General features: G+C 37.4%; 1 protein-coding gene across 3 annotated transcripts in view; it reads right to left on the bottom strand.

The window, feature by feature from the left end:
- The window catches only part of pex5la (peroxisomal biogenesis factor 5-like a), a 293,523-nt gene that overhangs the window by 84,825 nt on the left and 185,405 nt on the right, over positions 1 to 23,293 (bottom strand). For all 3 annotated transcript variants that reach the window (XM_051923954.1, XM_051923953.1, XM_028794576.2), the window contains one exon: positions 22,367 to 22,454. In XM_051923954.1, coding sequence (XP_051779914.1) covers positions 22,367 to 22,454 — 88 coding nt within the window. The remainder of the gene's footprint in view (positions 1 to 22,366; positions 22,455 to 23,293) is intronic.

Below are 23,293 nucleotides of genomic sequence, written 5' to 3'. Positions count from 1 at the left end.
TTACCTCTCTCAATACTCCTGTCCTTGACCATGAGGGGCCAAACAGACGCACAGCTATAGCTACTTTTCAACCCTGATCTATACTTGTGTGTGTTTTGACTTTGCCCCTTTACACAAAGAACTCAGTTTTGAAATTCACACTAGACTCCTGTAGCAAACCTCTTTTTTCTTATTACTATTTAATCTAATTATCCTTATTCTCTCCACATTAATACAGCACAGCTGGTGAATATACTGTATTATCTTCCTCACTCATGGCATAATTATCTAACAGTGTGGATTTAAGAGTCACAATTAGCTAGGTTTAAAAACCTCACGACTTTAGTCGTAATAATCATTTTAGAAAATTCAGAGATGTGTCTGTGTTACATCATTTAAAGGAAAGAAGTAATCTGAAATTCATTAAACCCTTTCACCTCAAATGCTCCAGAGAGGTAACAAAACTGGACAAAGTAGGGATTGAATATTTAAATGAGGCAAGGAATGAGGATTCAGCTTTTGGGAAATGATCATTTGCTTTTGGAAGCTGTTCAAGAAGGTGGAAGAAGTTTTTAGTATTTTAGAGCTACAGTATACTGTTTGGCTTTTTAAAAATATAGTTGAGAAAGGTTAATAGTGGAAGAAAGAGTTTTGTGATGGGGAAAAAGGCTACGTCCTTGCTTCAGGTTGCAGTAGTTGCCTTGTACCTTATAACCTTATAACATGAACTGGAGCAAGAACAGATTTGCTTTTCTTGCAAACTTTGAGACTTCCTCCTTCCAAACCCAAGCTTGCACACAATGTGTTGGGGGTGAAGACCATACTGGGTGCAAGTGGAGACAACTACCTTTCGTAAACAGATGTTTCTGTTGCAGCTGGACTCTGTCAAACTAATGTAGTTCTGCAAACAATTATGCTTTGAAATAAATTAAATCATATCACTCATCTTAAAAGTACAGATAAACATCTTTCTTTAAAAATGGACTACTTGTATATTTTATTTTTTGCACAACATTTCCAAATTGTGGAATATATGATAGGTTTATAGGATCAGTAATTCAGCAGTTTGGACAGATCTTACATTACATCTTGTCCCTGTATGCTGTACTCACCAACATACCCCTAAGCCTCAGTTACAGAACCTAAGCCCATGTAACATAAAAGTGATTTATTAAAAAAAATAAAAACAGACCCATACACAGCAGGTTAGGAAACACAGAAGGATTTAGGACAAATGCAATAATAATAGATAATAAAAGATTTATGCCTCTCCAAGCACACCTATTACAAGCAAGGGCCTCCATCTACCCAAGGGATGGCTGGTCCAGTTTCCTCTATCTTCAAGCACAAGCTAACACTCCTTCATACCTCCTACACCAGCCTTTTTTCCCTCTCTGCCTGGCAAGCCCTTGAGAACACTCCACAGTGGACTCCTGAAGGCATTTTAATCCTAATCCTGTGAGATCATCTGGGTTCACTTCCAATCCTCTCAGACCCACTTCTGGGCCAGGCTTACTTTTGTAAAACTCCTTAGGGTTAACATATAAGGATTCCTCCTGGTGGACTCAAGTTCTTCTCTAATCTTGCAGGTCCACAGAGCAATCAGCAATAAGCCACAGGAGGCCAGACATAATAAATATAACATTATATTTCCATATAGTGTCTTGGGGTAACAGGAAACTATTTAACTGTGACCTACATGGTCCTTCATTTAATCATATTATTCCTGAAATCAGTATTGCCAAAAATCCTTCCACTATTTATAGCGTTGATAAACCTCTCAGAACTAACTACAAACAGTGAAGTGCCCAGAATGTCACTTGTAACATTATTATCTTGCCCCAGCTATGACACCTTTTGCAATTCAAATCAGGTTTGAGCTACCCCTTCCATGTACAGTATGTTCTCCTTATGCTGCTATACAATTTCTACGGTTTTCTTTCACACATATTGTATGCTCTTCACTTCTTCTTTGTTCATGTGTGGGTTAGACTGAGCATGTGTAAGCACACACTACTCTTTCACTGTAGTTCTTTCACTAAAACAAAATACAGAAAGGGCAAAGAGATTAAACTGACAACAGAATGAAGTCCTCAGTTACTGCTCAAAAAGCCACCCAGTTATTCCATATTATTCTATAATCAAATGTTTATTCTTTACCATAACTTGTGTTGTGCATAACATAACATAAAAATGCTTCTGCTTAGTTCACTTCAGTCTAACTAGGCGCACAATTCTGTCCCGGAAGTAGTGAACACAAGGCAGGAACTAATCCTGGATGGGGTCTGTTATGATGAAGGTGTTATACTATTATGACAAAAAATATGTACTTAGAAAAAAAATAATACTTTAGAAACAAACAATGTACTTATCACAGGTTAGGACTAGTACAGATAAAATCCCAGAAACTGACTGGCTAGCTACCATGGGGGCGCTCAGGTGGGCTAAGATGAGAGAACATCAGTAGTATTTAATATTTTTGATTTTGTTTTGTTTCTGGCCTTGTAGCTTTCCCATCACTATGGGGCATTATCCACCAGGGTTAGGACCCATGGGTAATTGCAGCAATGGTGTTAAAAGGTCATCCAGTTCACCATGTTGTCACCCGAGTTGCTGATAACAAACTTGTTTCATGCCTTTCTCAAGAATATTTATTTTTTATCTTTTTTTTTCTGACTTTAGTTACATTCAATTTTCACTTCGTGTTTTGGTTTTGGTCCTTCAATTTTCTCAATCTTCCAGTTCTGACCCTTTTTCTGTCTTTCATCTATTCTCCCGGCTGCCCTGTGCTAGCTTGCTCAAATAACTGGTAGACTGCAGCTGGACTGGACTGGAATGGGAGGAAAATCTGCCAGAGCTAAGTCATTGGAAACTACACATTCTCACTCCTGCAAGAGTAATGTCAAAGACCATTAGATGTGGCTAAATGAGGCCTGCAAAGGCATTCTGGTCTCTGTCTGTCTCTCGGCTGCCCTGTGCTTCGGCCATTTTGCATCCTGAAGAGAGGCCATTGAGGGCCACGGTGGACCAGGCCAGACCACAGACTAATTCAACCAACTAAGGCAGAGAGCCACCAGGTAGTAAGCAAATTGGATGCATGATGAATGGCTTATTATCGGGTTGAATTATTTTACAAATGCTCATTGTACTATTCTGTTTTGGGCATTTCATCTAAAATAAATGAATAAATTTGCAACTTTCTCTCTGGTGTATTCTGGTACTCTGTCAAATTGACTGGTGTTACATAAGTAAAAGAAAGGGGGAGGTGTTGAACTGCAGTAGCAGTCAACACAACAGTCTAGTAAGAGTATGGGATTGGGGGCATTCTACATAATGAAGAGTCTGAAGGGGAGAAAATGGCCACCCTAACACCCTTCCACAGCAGAACAGATTCAAATCCAATACTGGGCCCACTCATGCAGGCAACGGCACAAGAATGGTTTTGAATTGACCATTAACTTAAAACACACATATCTGTGATGTGAAAACTGAATTATGTAGAAATGAGGAGAAGATACCAGTGTGGGGTTTAAGCCCAGGATACCTGATCTATGAGGCAGCAGCTCCTGATTTGCAGACAGTTCACTTTTAAATATTTCAGGAAAAATTAAATTCAGTCTATCAGGTACCATGCTTTCAATTTGTTGCTGAATCATTCTTTTATAATTAAGCTTCTCCAACGTTTTTGAAGTATTTTCCATAACAGTATAATAGAAGCTGTCTGATGGGCTTTACAGAATAATATAAAAACTCAATTTAAAAAAGTGGCCTAATGCCTACAAACATTATCTTTAGTTTCTTGAAAAAAGAGCCAAGCAGATGGTCCTGTAGCACAAAGTACGTGTCTTGGAATTATGGATTTGAATGTAATCATGGTGTTAAAATTCTAGATTTTTTGTGTGTTCAAAATGCTTTTGAAATATTGTATGAATGGGTGGGAGAGATTTTCTTCATATACTGTACATTTTATCATCTCATTATTAGTTGAACTCACTATCTTTTTTTCCAAGATACCTTTTGCAAACAATAAATAATATCAAATGGTTACTGTTACAACATGTATGGAAATAACCATTCCTATTTGTTTTTTTTAGACGTCTGAGAGGTTTGAGTTGTGTAAAGCAGCTTAATAAAATCAATTATTAAATGAACAAAACAATTTTAAAAGGGGAAGCGCACAGTGAATATCAAGCCTAGAAGTAAAATAGACAAGACGAGACAAAAGTCTTGCAGGCAGATGGAATCAGAAATACCCCAAAGACGTTAAGTCAGCAACATTTTGAGTTATCCCTCAAAGTTATTTTATTTCCATTTTTTTATTACTGCTTGGCACCTCATCCAAGGTGGGTTCCTGTGCAGTGTCTAATGCTGCCAAGAAGAGCGACAGCTTCAATGGCTAAAAGGGCCTTTTAAAAATAAAAAATGTATATGGGCTGTCAATGAGGGTGCAATATATTCGAAGATGTCAGCGTTATTTTATTGGAAACTTAAAAATACATCTATTTTCTTTTCAATGCTGTCAGTCAAACACTGCACCAAAAGTAAACTCCAAAGCAGGCTCAAAATTAAGAAAAAAGAACCAATATCAGAGTATTCTGCACCTTTAGTTTCAGGGGTTTTAAAGTGACGTAAAAATTGGAAACAAGACAAAGTCGGATGCAGTTATTATAGTAATGTCTCAGCAGGATCCCTTCCTCCTGGAATATTTAAAAGCACTTGATAGCATTAAATGGCCTAGCTCTTTATTCAGAATTTCTATGCACCTCTCAGTAATGCTATTATCTTCATGCACTCCTGTGATAGGCATATAAAGCAGTTTTTACATTTATATAGCAGGTATGTCTCATTGAATAACAAAAAAAACTTCTCTCTGCTTTTATTTATGTGTTTTGTGTACTTTACTTTATATAGTGCATTTTTATAGCAAACACTACATCAGTGTGCTAGACAAGTTTAGTTTAATTGCTCAGTTATTCAGATATATTTTCTGCAGTTGGTACAGCAGCAGGTTTACTAAAGTTTTTTGGGTCAAATGGTTAGTTCTGACCCATTAGCCTTGAGGGTTACAGTCATATATACTGTACATAATGATATATTTATGTATTTGTTTTACTAATAATTGTTTCCCATCCTGCAGTATTTGCAGCTGTTCAGTACTGCATTTGGAGCACTAGACGTGCTTAGGGGATTGAGCTTGGGATCATCGAAACACCTTCGCTTTAAACACTATAAACTTTCTTTTGGACTTGTGATTTTTTTGAGACAGAGTACATGTAACATCACTAATGTTAATCCCGTCATAATGTTAAAGCCAGACAAGCTTTGCTTTGTTGATATTATTTGAATAGGAAGCCCACCACTCTTCCAAACTTTAACGGAATGCACTGATTGATACATATATGACCTTAATGGTTATTTTCTTCCATTTATAACACACTTTGAGTTTGTCTACTGTGTTTAGACTGCTTCTGTACAGTATACATTGTTTACTAAACTGAAAGTGTCATATGGTTAGTGATTTAGTTTCCCGTTGTTAATCCATGTGCTCTTATATAAGATGTTTGGAGTCGGATCTTATGATCACATTAATATTATCAATAATGTGAAGCTTACGTTTTTGGGATACTTTGGTCATACTGTATTTCAAGATGGCAGACTCTTTAGAATGTAATGAATTGAAATGCTTAAGAGCTGCTGTTCAAAAAGTTTCAGTGCCTGTAGATCCCCCTCAAAGTCTGTTACACTGATGGAGGGGGCGAGTTTAAGAACCATGGCATTCTAATCCTCTGGTCCATTAGTGCAGTGGCTGTCACAGTATGACTACATCATGATGACCAGAATACATCATCGTTACAGTAAATAGAAGATTATGTTGTCTGAATGTGATATCTGCTCCAGAGAGTGCTACCATGACTAGCATTTTTTATGATCCTGATCAAATATAGAATCTTTTTTTCAAACTTGCTTATTCCAAATCAAAGCTGCAAGAATCAGAAGCCTATCAAAGCAGCACAGTATCTATCTATCTATCTATCTATCTATCTATCAGTCAATAAGAAAGTAGACAATCACTGATGCTGAGCCAGACCAGCACTTGGGCACACCATTTATAAGTCACAAAGGGACAATTAAAATATACAACCTGCATGTCAGTGGAATGTTGGGGGATATAAAAGTAACTAGCAAAAATGCACACAATATTAAAAATGTGATGAGAGCAACTAAGGATAGTGCAATTGATTTTTAAAAATCACATGCAAGATGCAGCACTCAAAATTGCAGAGAGAATGCACTGGGATCTGACTTACTGGGATCTCTGACTGGGATCTCTTCCCAGAATCCATTATCGAGCATTTTGAATTTAGCCAAATGTTTACTTGGAAATCATGCAAATGACTGGGATCCACTGAAATGTCCTTTAGAAATATCCACCAAATCCCTCCACTGAAAAATGAATTACTTTCATTATAAAAAGCACGGAAATATGAATTTCAGACACAAAACATAATTGACAGAGATAGCATAGTGCAAGACGGCAGTTTATTTATACCAATGCAAAACAGGTTTGTCTTCATTGATGAATGAATCTTCTTAAAATTAATGAAGATGAATAATCTCTTAAAAGCACCATTTCTAAAATTGACTTAACATAGAAAAGACAAGAGGATGCTACACTTCTTCGTTATTTTAACAAGATGATATGGAGGTGTCATTATGGTGAATATGGTTACAGCAGATTTACATATAAATTGTATGTTTTAAAGGTTACAATGAATATATAATTATCTTAGAAGGGTGCTACTGACAGCTGGACCTCATCTTGAAAGTGTTCTGTGTTGGTGCCATGCTTTGAATCCACAGATGGTAAGAAGTGGCCGGGGTGTGTAGAGAGAAGCATACAGGGAGGACTTAGTGCAGGAGTCCCTCTCCATGATGGGCCAACGTTATCAAGTTTAACATCTTCCTGATTCCTTACATAATCTCATAATCCATGTGTTTAGAAAAATAAAGCAGTGTCAGTGGAAATTAGCCAGTGTCATACCCTTCACCACCACCCACCTTCACATTGTTGTAGAATTTGTATTTTAAAGACAAACCTTTAAAGACAAAACAAAAGAATCCTGCTGTTATGAGGATTAGGGTTAGGGTTAAACCTCTCACATTCTCACACGTGTAAGCCTGTGTGCTGCTGGACCCCAACACATATGTACTGTATAAAGTATCAGTTATTGGGGCACGGAGTTATCACTTTTTAAAATTTACCAAAGTGAGAAATGTCTGTGTCTTTACATTATATCATTATATGTACATTAGAGCTGCACAAAATTCAGGTTCTTTTTCTTGTGTGCAGGTAAAAATATCTACAGTGTCTGCTATATAATAAAATACTATGATCTGTGTGTCCAGTCCCCCTAAGCAATCTGACTGTCAGTTTGGCTTTGGTGACACGATCAAAAGAGTGCAAGAGTGAGACGTATGAGAAAGAGTAAAGGTGAATGAGGCATGCCGAGAGTGTCACCTTCAAGTATTAAACCAGACAGGAGGTGAGAAAGGCGCCTTGAAAAATAATGACAGTGTTCGAGAGGCAGGCTTTATGGGAATGCGCTCGAGAGAGGGAATGCCGGCGAAGAGACGTTCACACACACACACACGAAAAACAGAGAAAAGGTACATAAGGGACAAGAGGCTTTGAGTTTGTATGTTTAGTGAGTTTATAAAAGGGGACACATTAATGCACATGTAATATTTGATATAGCTGGCCTGGTTGTTTAGTTTCAGGGAGATGCAGGTCTGTGTGTCTGACTGGTGACAGTCACCACCCCTGTTGTTCTTCAAAGCAACTGATGCCAGAGGTTCATCTTCTAAACGTTTCATTTGACTTTTATATTTAGGCAAGGTAAACACATCACGTTCAGACCTCTCACCTGCAAGTCGCTGGTTGCTGATAACTCAGTGCAGATAAGCTCAGCTTGTAAATGACATTACGGATTTATATGCATGGCGTGGAGTATAATTGCTAAATGGACTCATTATGTGGAAGGCTCCAAGATTAAAAAAGTAAGGAAAGCTATACCTGAAATTTTTGGAGCCTGTTAGCCTAAACTGAATAAAAACTTTTGATGACAAAGGTTCAACTATTATAACAGAGCTAAGTTTTAATGATAGAAAAATAATCTGGAGTAAAAATACACAGTACAAGAGGTAAAATGAACTAGCATCTCCATTAGTAACCTGAGCACTAGAATAGAAAATGGAAATCTGTGTATGCAGCTCATCTGCACTTTGAGAATCTCATTGCAAGTAGCCGATTGCTTTGATTTACAGCATATATTCTGCTGTAACAGGCTATCAAGGGCAGGTTGTAGGCCTTGGCAAGGAGCCTCGACAAAATCAAACGATAATTCATGTTACCTCCAACTACCGCGGCTCCTCATCTAGCAGCTTGAACAGACTTTGCATATTTATCTTTATTTCTTTTCTTAAAAATTAAGAAATTGAAATCCTTTTTTTTTAGCAAAGACAAAGTTAAGGTGAAATAAATATTTAATTCAAGTAGACATTGTGCAAATGTTATTCATAGAATTCCCCCTGTAGTTTGAAAATCCAGCATCTGATAAATCAGTGGAGAATTAATGTGGTGCACCATTTTGCAAAAGCTGCAGAAAAAAAGAATGGGCACAGGAACAGCACATATCAATATACAATTAAAGCATCACTTATTTATTTTTTTCTTTTTGCTTGTGATACTATTGATAATTTCATGTCTGTTCTTTTACTGACAGTTCTACATTGGTTACTGGTAGAGACCAAACAAAACAGATTTAATATATAAAAAAAAAGAAAAATTCAAGGACCACTAAGGAGTCAGGAGAATATTCAAAAATAGATAAGCATAGTATATTTTAAGTTTATAAAAGCCAAAATGACAAAACAAGAAAGCACTGGGCTATTGGTTACACCTCCTCAGAGTTCAAACTCAACACTCATTCATTTTCTATCGCAGCAAAGCCTGCTCCAGCAGTGCATGGCGTAAGGCCTAAGGCAGCAGTCCAAAGCAGGAGATACTCATGGCAAGAGCCGCAGCATTCTTGGAGGGAGTCGTCTTTTATCCAGCAGATTTAACCTGAATTATGAAGCTAGACTTTGACTTAGCCAGTCGAGGGCTTAGTGGACACAGACTGAAATATGACAGAGAAGTATTGCTGGCAGGTTGCAATGCAATTACCCGAGTCAATATAGCCCACCCAGGGTGGTTTAGAGTCATGACAAAAATTAGTGAGGGAATTACTTGATTAATGAAAAAAGTGTAATGTAAAGGCTAGGAATTGAGCTATTTGGATTCCATGTTTGAAAGTCAAGCCTGCTATCCATCACACCATCACCAGAGTCTGTATGGCTCTAGTTCTCTCTCTTTGTATTATTTCATATATCATGGGTTTTGGTTTGTGATTTTCACATTTTATCTTGTTTATTTTGGCTAATGTCATGATTTAGATTCATTACTAAAAACATCTATGGGATTTTAGTTTATATTTGTGTGTGAGTTTTTCCCTTTGAGGCTTTTTAATGTGTATCTCAATTTTTTCTAATTTCTTTTCAGCTTGAATGATGTTTTGGACATTTTAAAATGTGTTTTGGGGTGGGTGTTGTCATTTTGAATCTCCATTGCTAGACTGGTTGCCACCTGACGACACCCACAAGTCGAACTGGACGAGTTCACCACAGAAACAATACAAAGATCAACACTGAACAATTCCGGGTTGTCCAGGTTTGTGGATACAAACAAAAAATGCTCATGTTGTTAGTTTAGTAGTTTTTATTGACTTTTGGTTTTGAATTTCTAAATTTCCTTTTTGACTTTTGGCTAGTGTTGTGGTTTGTTTTCTTGGTAATTCTGGCTCTCTGCTAGTAGCCCACTCTCTGTTTTTTGCCCTTGCCTTTTAATTCATTGGTCCACCTTCCTTTTTTGCCTACCTCTTGTTATGTGGCAGGACACCTATCTTCTGATTACACTTCTGTTTGCTTCAAAATGTTTATTCCAACTTCTTGTTTTTCTGGACTCAGTTACTGTATACCCCTGAGCACTCATTTTTAGTTCATGACTCTCTGTTGTTCATTTGCATTGTAGATACTGTAGTAGTGTCATTCTCTTTTTAAATGTTGTGATATTCAGAACATAGCACAGATTAGAGAATAATTTAAACAAGTGAGGCAAACAAAATATAAAAGGGCTTAGAAAGAATATTGTCAGGACAAGCAGGGGTTGTTACCTAAAATCAGAACTTCTACCAACAACAGGGGACAAAATTAGATGGTAGACTGGGACAAAGCTGTAAATTGGAAACAAAATTACCAAAAACTCCAAAAAAGAAACTAAACAAAATGATGCTTCCTTTACTTGAAACAAGAAAGGTCAGATACTGAAGTGCACATGTCTCGACCTTATGAAGATGGCCACTCTGATGTCACACATACATGGCCACGCCCACAGGCTGACACAAGGGCACACCTCATGTTAATGAGGCCACGCCCCCAGTGGTACACAGTAACAGAATTGAGCTTAATGGATACAAAAACAACAAGGTAAATAAATGGAAAAAATCATTTTATTTAAATTTTGATGTTGTGATATGCTTGCTTTAACATTTTTTCTGCTGTTTCCTTTGTTGCTGGGAACTCATTCTTAAACACTAATGGAGTTTTTAAGTATGCAGAATTTATTTCTTTCATTTAATTTTTGTTTCAACATCATTTTAAGGTTGGTGATTTATTTCCATGCTATCCTACAATACTATCTTGTTTTTCATGGACACATCAGTTTTGACAAGGTTTGTTTTCAGTATCCATGGAGTTGCTGTGGTAGGGCAGCTGACCGTGAGTGGCATGTGATGTCATTGCAATGGTATAAATGTCAACGCCATGCACTTCCTGATTGTTTGAGATTACAGATACATATCTGTACATTTTTTATTTGCTACTTTTCCAATTTATCAAATTTTTGCAAGTGAACTTTTGACTAAACGTTTGATGTAGTTTTTTTGGTTTGAACATCTTGTACAAACTTGTTTTTTTTTTTTTTTTTTTTTAATAAAACACACTGGGTTGAATAACACTTGACACCCGTGTCCTAGGGAAGGAGTAGGCTCGAACATAAGACAAATTGATGGACATATATTTTGTGTGGGTAAATTATTTGTGTTTTCTCAAGATACATTGCCCCTAGTTAGAGGTTCTTACAATCTTCTTTGTCCTTGTTCTGATATTCTGCATGCTTTCACATGCATCATTTTCAAATTCTGAAAGAAATTGTTGTGACATATATAAGTATTTTACTGATCCCGTGGTGATGGCAACATATTTTTAGGAGGCAGCATGGAAGTGTGATAATATGACAGTGGAATGCCACACACACACACACACAAACACACACACACACATGAAGATCATATAAAATGGTTTGGGCTAATTATTTATAGGAATGTCATAGAATATCTTACAAGTAACATTTTACAATATTTCCATAAATTCACTTAAAGCTATTTCCAATTAATCTTGTAATTGATGATGAATTATCACTCTGCAACATGCTAATTATACTGAGAAATAAATGTACATGTTACAGATTACTTGGGTGTTCTTTTGTTATGCCCTTTGGGATAATAGGATTACACTGAAAATGTATAACAGTGGGCCAGCTGTTTGTCCTTGCACTGATATTTAATGAGTAATGGATGTTTGCCAAAAATGAGCCTGGCAGTGCAGGAGGACCGTGAAGCAGTTCCACTGCTGCTATGACCTGAGAGAAGTCAGCTGAGGTGTTTTGGGCATCTGGTGAGAATACCCCCTGGGAATCGGCCATTGATGGTTTACCAGGCATTGTTCAAATGGCAGAGACCCTACGGCAGAATACGGAAAGTTTGTTTTTGTGTTTGTCTCAGCTGGCCAAGGGAATTGGCCAGGTGCTGGAGACTTTGACAAAGGAAGAGATGTCTAATCTGCCCTGTTCAGTCTGCTTCCGTTGTGACCCTCACCAGGGAATGCAGCTTAAGAAAGGAGATGAGATCAGAGAGTATTACACTGAAGTCTTATTTGATTTTTTTATTTATTTTCACTTATTTTCATTGGCTGATATGGAAATTACAAACTATAATTTAGGAAAAATAAATGACAAAAAAAAATTACGCTTAGCAAATCCATCAAATTGACTCCTGCAGCATCTTATTGAAATATTGTAGCCCTTTAGTTTTTAAACAATTTCTTGCATAACTAAAATGTAACTCTGCTTTGTTGCCACATATTAACTGTGACTAGTGTACAGTATAAATATAAGAACTATCTACAGTATACAGGGCCATCTTAACAGCATCATAGACTCCTGGGCAAAATAATGCACTGGGACCCCTGTTTTGATAGCAAAATAGAAACATATATAGGCATTAGAAACATCATGGGCCTCTATGTTCCCGGGGCCCCCGGCCAGTGCCCATTGTGCCCATGTCTTAAGATGGCCCTGTGACTAAGTATAAAGTACACATATAATCGAGTAAACACTACTTAGGCTGTCATGCTTGCTCAGGTGATTACTAAGAAATTGGTGTTTAACTACTTTGATATTCACTTCTTGCAGTTCCTAGAGCACAAGTGCTAGTACCTGAGACCTTAACTAACACTTCAGTTCTTGTGATGCCGTTTGCCATTGCCTCAATCTGGCTTTTTGGAAACAAGGACAATGAACTAGCAATTCTGTTTTGTTTTATCTTCAGTAAATCAATTATTCTTTTTGGTATAACTTAATTTTTTAAGCATTTCAATTAGAAACATTTAACTTTTGCTTCTGATTTGGGTAAAATATCCCAGGATACATCAATTGGCTGTTTTCAATGGGAAATGATACTGATTTGTCTTTACATACACTCACATTTCTTAAACTTAAATTGAGACACTCACAAAAACAAGACACCCAAGCCATTTTTTTCAGTTAGATTTTACAAATGTGTATTGATGACACTTACTTAAAAACCTCGGGTAATCTGGCATTTTTCATCTTCCACACAAGTTATTACATATACTAGTGAAAGAGCACACTGGGAGACATCTGTTGAGGATGAATTTTATGCTGAAATTCATTCAATGCAATGCATTACTATCTCAACTTTTCTGGATTGTGTTATACAGTAGGCCTGAAATACATGGATGTACAGTATTTTAGCAAATGAAATGAAGTTGATCAGACAAAACATGAAATATGTTGGGTTCATACTGTCTGCAATGAAATAAAAGTCAAAGTAAATTTAAAAATCAATGCATTTTTTATTTGCATTTTCTTACCATTGTACCATTTTCTTATAACTTGTGATTTGGTGTTGTAAATATATGTATTGTACTATATGTGAAGCGTACAACTATACATAGCAGTCCAAGAATAGGATATGAAAGACACTGTATGATAGATAGATAGATAGATTTATGGTGATGCAAAATGCCTGACACTCTGGAGGCTGTTGTGAAACATAGATTATTGCAAAATTGGATGCCATTATGAACAATTCTCCTTTCACCTCCAGGGGGAAAGATATTGATCCCTAGGAGACTTTGCAGTATTGTAGCTGTTGAGACACACCCACAAAAACTAAACAAAATATAGTCAAGATGAAAGAGTAATAGTGAATAAAAAATGTACATAGAATTATATCATAGCCAGTGGTTAGGTTACAACATCTAATGGCATCTAGAGAGGAAGAGCTCCACTTGCACTCTCTGGTGTGTCGATTGGCCTTGTGCTGGAGATGCTCTTCGGAGTGACAATGGTGTCATGCAAATGGTGGGAGACATTGGTGAGCTTAGTCAACATTGTTCTCTCTGCTGCCTCCTCCAGAGAATCCAGGCTTGCCCCCAGAACATAGCCTTGTTTCCTAATTAGCACATTCATTCTGTTGGCATTTGTTATTCTCAAACTACTGGCTAAACATATTTCTGTAGAAAAGGATAATTTTTCAGAAAAAAGCATATCAATAACAGGAGCACAGAAAGCACTTTGAAATGCAAATGGCATTAAAGTTTTTTTTGAGGCAACAGAATTATCTACAAAATACATGTCCCAAAAATAAACATCTGAATAAACACATGTACACAGAAGAAATCTAAAGGGATCCAGCTCTTTGGAGCCTGTCCTAGTAAACTGGCTTTGCTGTACTATTCTGGCCTCTGGCCTTCTTAAATGGAAAGAGGAGTGTTAATTATGTGAGTGTAGTCATCTGTAAAAAATGCATTCAGTTCAAACAGTATTTGCCATGTGAAATCAACAGTGAGCACAGAAAAATAATTCAACAGCACTTGGCAGCTCTTCAAAACAAATAAACCATTGCTTGTTGTATAAATGGTATTAATCACAGCAACAGATCACATACCTATAGACTTTAAAATTCAGCTGAATGTGTTGAATGACTATTTTATCATTCTACAATGAATCCTTTAACAGATTTCTCATCTTTTTTCTCCAGTACGCTATTAATAAAACAGATTACAGCATCCACACGTGTTTGAAAAAACAACATTAAAATTAAAATTGGATTACAACCTGTCCTCATGCTAAAACGTACATTTCTACACCTAGTCACTGTAGTGGGCTGCTGATTCTTGCAGAATTCTGCTCTTACAATCATAACAATGCCTCTAATTAACAGGTAGAAGTGGTTTCACGTTTTTAAATCATAAGGCCTTATTGGTTAAAACGTTTTACTTTCTTTATCATAAAGCTGTTTTAATTAATATATGAAAATAGATACAGTTTGTTCTTATACACATAAGCTGATATTTGCTTTTTATTTATTTTTGTTAAACTAGTCATCTATTCTGTCGGAATAGGCGTTGCTCACCAATGCTCCGCAGGTAGTTTCACATTCTTATTACAATACTAGCCGCTGATCCTAGCACACAAATAATAGATTTATTTAGCCCATTGTGTAAACAGCAAATCCAAAGTTATTCAAATTGCTTGTAAGAAATAAAAAATAACTATTCTAATGAACATTTTGGCACAGACTCAGCTTTTTTTCAGATGTGGTTGCCAGGTCCCAGGCCCTTTGAGCCATGATCACAGAACCAGATGGCACTGAGCAAATACTGTACATATTTAACAGTTGTGTATTTTATTAGGATTCTTAGATGAAACAACTCAGGATATCTAGTCCTCTGAACAGAAAATGTAATTTACATAAACATTACTAAAGTATACATTAATCACCATAATAATCTCAAGTATTGCTTTGTTGAATTTGCATGCCCTCATCTGTGGAGTGACCATTTATTTGATCAGGATAGTGTTGGTTTATTACGGTTTTATTATTATTATTTAAAGGAACCCAAGGCAATTTGGCTTTATTTGTTTTTTATTTATGTACTTTACTTATGGGGGCAGAAGGTTCCTGCACCAATTTTAATGGAATAACAAAATGTAATTTAAGAAGCTTGAATAGCTCAGGAAATAATAAGTTTGCTAATGGCACAGCATTCTTTGCCACTGACATCCATCTTATATTCCAGATTTCTTCAAAGTTTTCTGCAAACAAAATTAATTGATTATATAACCTCTCAAAGTTTAAGTTCATTTCACCAACACTCCGCTAGTACAAAGTCACACCCTGCTATATTACTATTGGTTTTCCCAGGCCATTCCCTTCATGTGCTATGTTCCCCTAATTGTTTCTAGTTTGGGTTGCTTGTGGCTGTATATGGGAGGGTAAACAATGAAAATTCTCAGTATGTTTCCAAATCATGCTACCACAACTTAACATATACTCCAATCAACTACAACATTGGGACTCCCTGCCTAATATTGTGTTGGCCTCCTAACAAAACAGCTCTGTCCCATCGAGGCATGGACTCCACAAGACCTCTGAAGGTGCCCTGGGGTATCTGGCAGCAAAGCTTTGGCAGCAGATTCTTTAAGTCCTGTAAAGTTGAGAGGATCAGACTTGTTTTTCCAGCACATCCCACAGGGCTGTAATTGGATTGAGATCTGGGGAATTTGGTGGTCAAGTCAACACCTTAAACTCTTTGTCAAGTTTGTCAAACTATTCCTGAACAATTTTTGCAGTGTGGCAGGGTGCATTATCCTGCTGAAAGAGGTCACTGCCATCAGGGTGGACTGTTGGCATGAAGAGGTGAACATGGTCTGCAGTAGTCTTTAGGTACGTGTAAAATTAACATCCACATGAATTCCAGGGACCAAGGTTTCTCAGCAGGATATTCCCATTAGCATCACTCTACCTCTGCCAGCTTGCCATGTTCCAAAAGTGCACCCTACTACTGTTTCTTAACCAGGTAAATGACGCACACATACCCTATCATCTGCATGATCTAAAAGAAAACATGACTCATCAGATAGGTCACCTTATCCATTGCTCCATTGTCTAGTTGTGACACTCATGTACCCATTGTAGGCACTTTCAGCTGTGGAAAGGGGTCAGCATGTAGCCCCATACACAGCAAGCTGCAATGCACTGTGTGTTCTGACACCTTTCTCCCATGGCCAGCTTTAAGTTTTTCAGCAATTTGTACTACAGCAACTCTTCTGTGGGACTGGACCAGACGGGCTAGCCTTTCTGACATGTATCAGTGAGCCATGGGCACCCATGACCTTGTCTATGGTTCATTGGTTGTCCTTCCTTGGATTACTTTTGGTAGGTACTAACCATTGCATACAGGGAATACTAAACAAGACCTGCCATTTTGGAGTTGCTCTGATCCAGTTGTCTAGCCATCACAGACTGTCCTTTGTCAGAGTTGCTCAGGTCCTTACGCTTGCCCATTTTTCCTGCTCCCCACACATCACCTTCAAGCATCAACTACGGGATATTCCAGAGACATATATCTATGAACTGTTCTTTTGTTGTCCTTTTTAACCAGTGCATTACATTCAACTAGGTTATTAAAAATCATTCAGAATTGATTGAAAAATGACTACAAATCACAACTCTACTGTATATGTCAAAGTCTAAAACAAGAGGTGTCTGCCTTGTTACATTCTGGACTTGCAAATATGACTACTGGACAGAGCAGGCAAATGACTACTGCTTTTTTAATACTACCTTTCAATGGTAGTTTCAAATAGTCTGTATTTTAAATGACTGCTAATTTGATGCACAATGCATAAAAAAGAAGGTATAAAGAAAAATACATATTAAAGTTGTCTGTATTACACTTATTCTGCAATTGTAAAAGTTAAAAGACAAACTAAGTTTATTTTATTTCCTCATGTTATTAATTCACTGTATTCTCTGTACAGCACTAAACTGCAAATTCACCCTGAAAATGTATAATAGTGGCTTTTGCATGTCTGTTTTTTTTTTTTTTGCATGCTGATTTTTTTTAGATAGATAGATATAAAAAAGAAATTGTTAAAGTGTTTGAACAAACACAAGCAATTTTATTAGGGGTTTTATATGCATTATGTAAGGCAGCCAAACTCTACCCCATTCTGCTTTTTTTTGATCATGTCAATTGTGTGTGCAGAGAAACTCATTTTGGTGAATGGATGTGTTTAAAAGTGTCACGTTTGTTTGAATGCTGTAGTTTTTAATTACTTCTTATATGCAGGAGTTGTAGTAGTGGTGATGGCCAAATACAGTATGTCTTCATTCCGGTCATAGCATGATGGAAGAATCTAGTATGTACACAGTATTTTACGTAATTCAGGACATAAACATATCAATTCCGCTGACCAAGAAGATATGACATACTAGGTTTTTCCATTGTTGGTGAGAAATGTATATGTAGCACCCAGAATATTTAACCTGCATTTGAATACATAACAGTCTGAGGCGTGGAGGAGGAAGGACTGACAAAAGGGCACCATCCACAGTTAATGGCTCTTGGAAAAACGTAGTTATTTTGTGACGCAAAACCTGATTAACTCCCACTGTTTGCCTTTAAGGACACCTAATAAGGTCTGGGGCTTCTCAGGGGCATAGCCATCTTCCTAAGCTCTTCATGTTGTATCTGCTATCTTTTTATCCTTTTTCAATTCCAAAGTGCCTCACTGATCTGCACAGCTCCTTTAATGCCTCACCAGCACAAGTGGTCCCAGTCCTCTGCAGACTGTTGCCTGCCTGTTTCCTCATAGGTCAGAGTCACTACAGTGTTCTTATTTTAATGTAAGTATTCAAATTGTAATTTTTAATCAATTTTGCAGACCTACTTCACAGTGAATAACTGTGCACAAATAATGTTTGCAAGGAGTAAGCATGGGACAGGGTAACTTTGAAGATTGACAGACAGACAGACAGACAGACAGACAGACAGACAGACAGACAGACAGACAGACAGATAGATAGATAGATAGATAGATAGATTGATAGATAGATAGATAGATAGATAGATAGATAGATAGATAGATAGATAGATACTTTATTTGTCACCAGGGGGAATTTGGCTTTTTACAGAAACTCTTTAAATAAATAAATACATAAATAGGTAGTTGATTTTCAAAGGACTCGATTATGGCTTTCCATACATTCCAAGTTTTAGGAGGAGGACTGTTTTGCTGTCCAGCCTTTGAATATTTTTGGTGGTATTGGTGGCCAAGAGGGTGGATTTATTAACTCCTTTCTTTGTGTGCTAAAGCATAAAAAGATATGCACGCCCGTCAATGTGTGCACCTCAGGAAGGACATGGCAAACTGCTGGCCTGTTTTAAGTGTATTTAGGCTGAGGGAGACCACTTTTTTCTAGCTGGTTAATTTGTTTTGAGCAGGCATCTGTGGAAGTGTTAACACATGCCATTCATACTACTGCTTGTTGTTGCCTACAAATCAATGTAAAGCCAAAATTCACCATGCCAAATTACATTTAATCCTGGAACAAACAACAAGCTTAATTAAGCAAGAGGTTAAACCACAGGCTCTAAGGGGTTTAACTGGCTGTAACAAAATCCCTGCAGCCATGATAGCCCTCTAGGACTGACTTTGCCAACCCTTAACTTCTACTTGACACGTCTGCCTGGTTTTCTATTAAGAAGTCGTCTTCTTTCTACATCAATGTTCTACTGTTTCAGTTTTGATTAATTTTTTATAATTACTTGTCATGTGGGGCACCATTAAGAGCTATGCTGGCAGGAAGGTGCTTATGTTGGGATTATCTACACACAAACCAATCATTCTGTTCCATTTCACACCTCTTTAGATTTTATGTTTAATTGTATATTGTATCTAGCAATTATATTGTTGTGTCTAGTCATGTTAATGGTATTCCAGAACAAAAAAAAAATCATGTCATTCAAGCTAATGGATTGTCAAAAGGTGATGCAAAAAGCTTAACATGACAATACTTGCTTTCAAAATATGTTTTTTTTCTTAGGCTGTAAGTAGAGTAATCCTTTTGCATCATCAAAAATGTAAAGTAATGAGTATTATTTTACCATAAGTTGTTCTAAATGTAACTAGTAGTGCCACTGTCCTTAAAGGGGTTTGCATGTTGGCCTGTTCATGCTCTGTGTCGACTTTGCACCTACTCCCAGGGTTGTGCAGGGTGTCCTCCAATGCTTTAGTTTCCACTATACATACTGGTAGGTTCACTTGATGGATAACTCTAAACTGGCAAGGCACCTACCCAACTTAGATGCTTGCTTTATGCTCTGTGCTGCTTATAATAAGCATCTTCAGAAAATGAAAGGGAGAGTGGTGATAGCTTTTAATTGTATTATACTCCTTTTAAAAATAAGAGTTGTTTTTCATTAAGTTAATGACTTTGTAACTTTTTACAGCAACTCTAAGTACCATAGTAGATGGACTGGCATCCTGACTGGGATGGGAGGTGATTCCTTACCAGGCCCAGAGGTAAAAATGGATGGACACTATTGATGGAGGCATAACCAAGCCGGGATGGTTCTCAATTCTAATTCCAGTCAGGGAGGACAACTAATGGATGCACTGAGGGGGTCTAAGCACCTGTATGAGAGGTGGCAGTGCTCCTCTGGCTTGGTCCCAGTTTGGACTTGGGACTTGCACTTAGGAAGGAATGCCTTGTTGGGGTCCTTGGGTGCTGCCAGAGGGTGCTACTAGGACAAGCCCTCACCCCACCTCACCCTTTTGTCAAGCTTCCACATGACCCAGAAATGCTATGACACTGGAAGTACTAACAGGCCCAACATAAAGGAGGCTACCTCATCTCAACCTAAGGGTCAGAGCCGGGAGGAGGTGGACAACACTCACTGGAGAGGAGGAAGAGTAGGAGGAGGAGGGAAAGGATGAAGGATTCTACATGTGCTTATATTTGTTTTGTGAAAGGAGGAACCTGTGAAGGTACTCTGTTTTATAAATCAAAATCACTTTTTTTGGACTGTTTGGGGTTTGAGGCTCAGTGGAACCCCCTACTGGACACACAACATGCAAAAGTGATAATGATTAAAGAGATGTGTGAAATATTTTAATATTTCATTTTCTAGATAGAATATTCACATAACTACATTTTGTAAATCAATATGTGATGTCATTGTGCAGAGTAACTGTCAATGATAGCCCATTGTCCTTTACCGGACCCTTGTAATCTGAAGACAGGTTAAATTGAGCTTCAAATGCATTTTGATAGGAAGGAATCTTCCTATGATAGAAATAAGAATGTTTTGGGACGAATTGGGACAAGTTTTCTTTATTCTAATATGCCATAATATAAATAAACAGTAGATAATATACCTCTAAGTGTTTCTCCAGGAGAGATTAATGGTCCCTATGCTAACATACACTGACACAATTTCAAATGATTGCCTTTGTTAGCCTTAGGCAAGAAAATTGAGTTCTTCTAGGTAGGACAATTGGCACAAAAAATGTAACACTGGAAAGTGTGTTTGGAAACCCTGTTTAGAAAAATAGTTTATTGTGGAAAACGTTTAAGCTGTATTCTTTACAAACTTTTGTTGCATGTCAATGGAAAGGTCTAAATCAACAAAAAGATCTGCTGGTAACTTTTACTTTTAGCTGACTTATTGAGCCAAGTCTGGCTACTAAAAATCAAAGGTGGCCATTCAAACAAACCTGTTGCCCTGCAGGTTAACATTTTCCAATGTGCTTCCTGCAGCCCTTGTTTTTATTTTTTCAACCACAAAAGCATGTTTCGAAATGCAGAAGCTCACAGCACACTGCTGCACACTGCTGCGACACAAAATGTGTCCGAGGATTGTTATGAGGATATAAAGTAATCAGGAGATGGTTAATGAAGACAGAGATGTGGTCAGACAAAGCAAGGCTCCTAAGCCATGGAAACAAACCTAGTTTAGCTGCACAAGTGTCTCTCTCTTTAGACTGTCACCATTGTCAGACTGCCATTACAGGCCCGCTTCCTCTACAAGCCCCAGCTCTTGATGCGGACTCTGTGGACAGCCCTGCGTTGAACGTGTATTACAGGATCCATTCAGGGCTCCATGACACATCAGGCCTATCCAACTATTGATTCACTCTGCAGTTTCTTGCAGTGTATTACAGCTAAACAGAAAGTCTAGTAGCGTTTAAAATTATTACAGGAAAGACAGGTAAAATAAGACTGAAAATACTGACAAATTATTACATTTTACATCACACTGGAGCTTTATTATATTGGAAAAAATTTTGACAATTCAAAAGGATGCGTGTTCATTTGTAACATCTTTTTAGATCATGCTGTTTATTGCTTGTTTATTGCATGGCTTCACAGATACAACATCATTTAGAATATAATGGTGGCACTTAATGATTACATCAAGACGTTAGAGAAAAATGAGAGGAATATATCATGTATTGTGGTATTGTAGGCCTGACAGCCATTCTGTAAGTTAAAACAGATGTAGCTCTATAACAATAAAATGCAACATGCTTTAAAAACATAATGGAGGTATTTTGGGAAAAACAGAACATTCCGCTTTTGCAATATATCTCTTACTGCCATAAAGTCAACACTTGCAGCTATACCATCATAAAATGTTAGACACTGATACCTGCTACTTGCTATTGTCATTTATGAAAGCACATGCTTTGCACTTTATGTTTCTAGTTTAACCTGCCCTCATACTTTTTGCTTAGCTTCTGTGCTCATCATGTGGTTACAGCAGTGAGCTGTCAAAAACAACGTGCACCAAATAAGCACTGCATCAGTAGTAAAAAAATTGAAGCTTCAAGGTGACCTCATAAAAATATTGTTAAAAGAGAGAATGAAAATAGGATGCCATGAAAAGGGCAAATCTGCAGCTTGCTGACACCTGCTCGGTTTATGCTTGTGGATCTTAAGTGTATATTGTCAGAGACAACTTCTATTATCCTGTAAGCACTACACTTTTTCCACCTGTCACACTCTTTTGTTCTTTCTTTAGTTTTGTCTTTCCACAGACTTGTTTAATTAATGAAGACAAAGGAATAGTTCACCTGAGATGCTGGCTCTCCGTCTACAGCAGAAATAACTTCTAAGGAGCTCTTTGTTGCCAATTCGCTTTGTGTTCTGTTTTCTGTTAACCTAATGAAAATGGGAAGAAGTTAGTTTTGGAGTAAGAAAAAAACTTGAAGATGATTCAATGGTGTAAGCACAAAGCAATATTTCATTGGATCATAAACATTTAAAACTCTTGCAGACCTGCAAAGTGAATCTGAGAACTCATATAAAGCAAAGCAAAAAGTTGCTCCCTGTAATAATCTACATTTATATTCTGTATAATTTATTTAACACTCTTCATGGAATCCATCCATCAATTTACGAACCATCTTAATCTGTTCCAGACTGGAGTCTTTCTTGGCAACATTGAATGAAGGGCATGAGCCAACCCTAGGTAGGTTGCCAATCCATGGCAGAGCATCCTCCAGTTAGTAGAAGTTAGCATTTATTTGTAGATGGATTATGTAAGACAAGTGCTCATTAATTTGTGATTTTTATCAATAGACCAACTGATGACAATCAGACTAAACAACTTTGGGAGCTGGATGGGTGGGTCTGTGAGTTTCTTCTATGTCGTGTCCTCTCCCAATTTGTGATTTTCAAGGTGCGGTTGAGTCATGGAAAGTATCCATTTTGATTATCTAAGAGTTGAACATCTGTTGTTTACAAATAAAGTTGTTCTTTGACCTCATCTGACTTCGATCTCCAGTGTGCATTACAGTGGTGTGCAGCCGAATGCGATTTGCTCAGGATGAGATTAGTACCTCCTGATCTGAGGCCATAATCCTTTCCCAGAAAAGAATGGTGCCCTTCTTGCGGATGAGGATGGGTGGGGGAGTTCAAATACATTACGTCTTGTGATTTTCCACTAACAAAAATACAGAAATGGTGCCTCAAAATAATTAAAAGCCAGACCAATGCTC

This window comes from Erpetoichthys calabaricus, chromosome 2 (genome assembly GCF_900747795.2).
Source record: "Erpetoichthys calabaricus chromosome 2, fErpCal1.3, whole genome shotgun sequence".
Taxonomy (NCBI): domain Eukaryota; kingdom Metazoa; phylum Chordata; class Cladistia; order Polypteriformes; family Polypteridae; genus Erpetoichthys; species Erpetoichthys calabaricus.
Note: the sequence above shows the minus strand (reverse complement) of the source record. Positions and strands in the feature narration are given on the sequence as shown.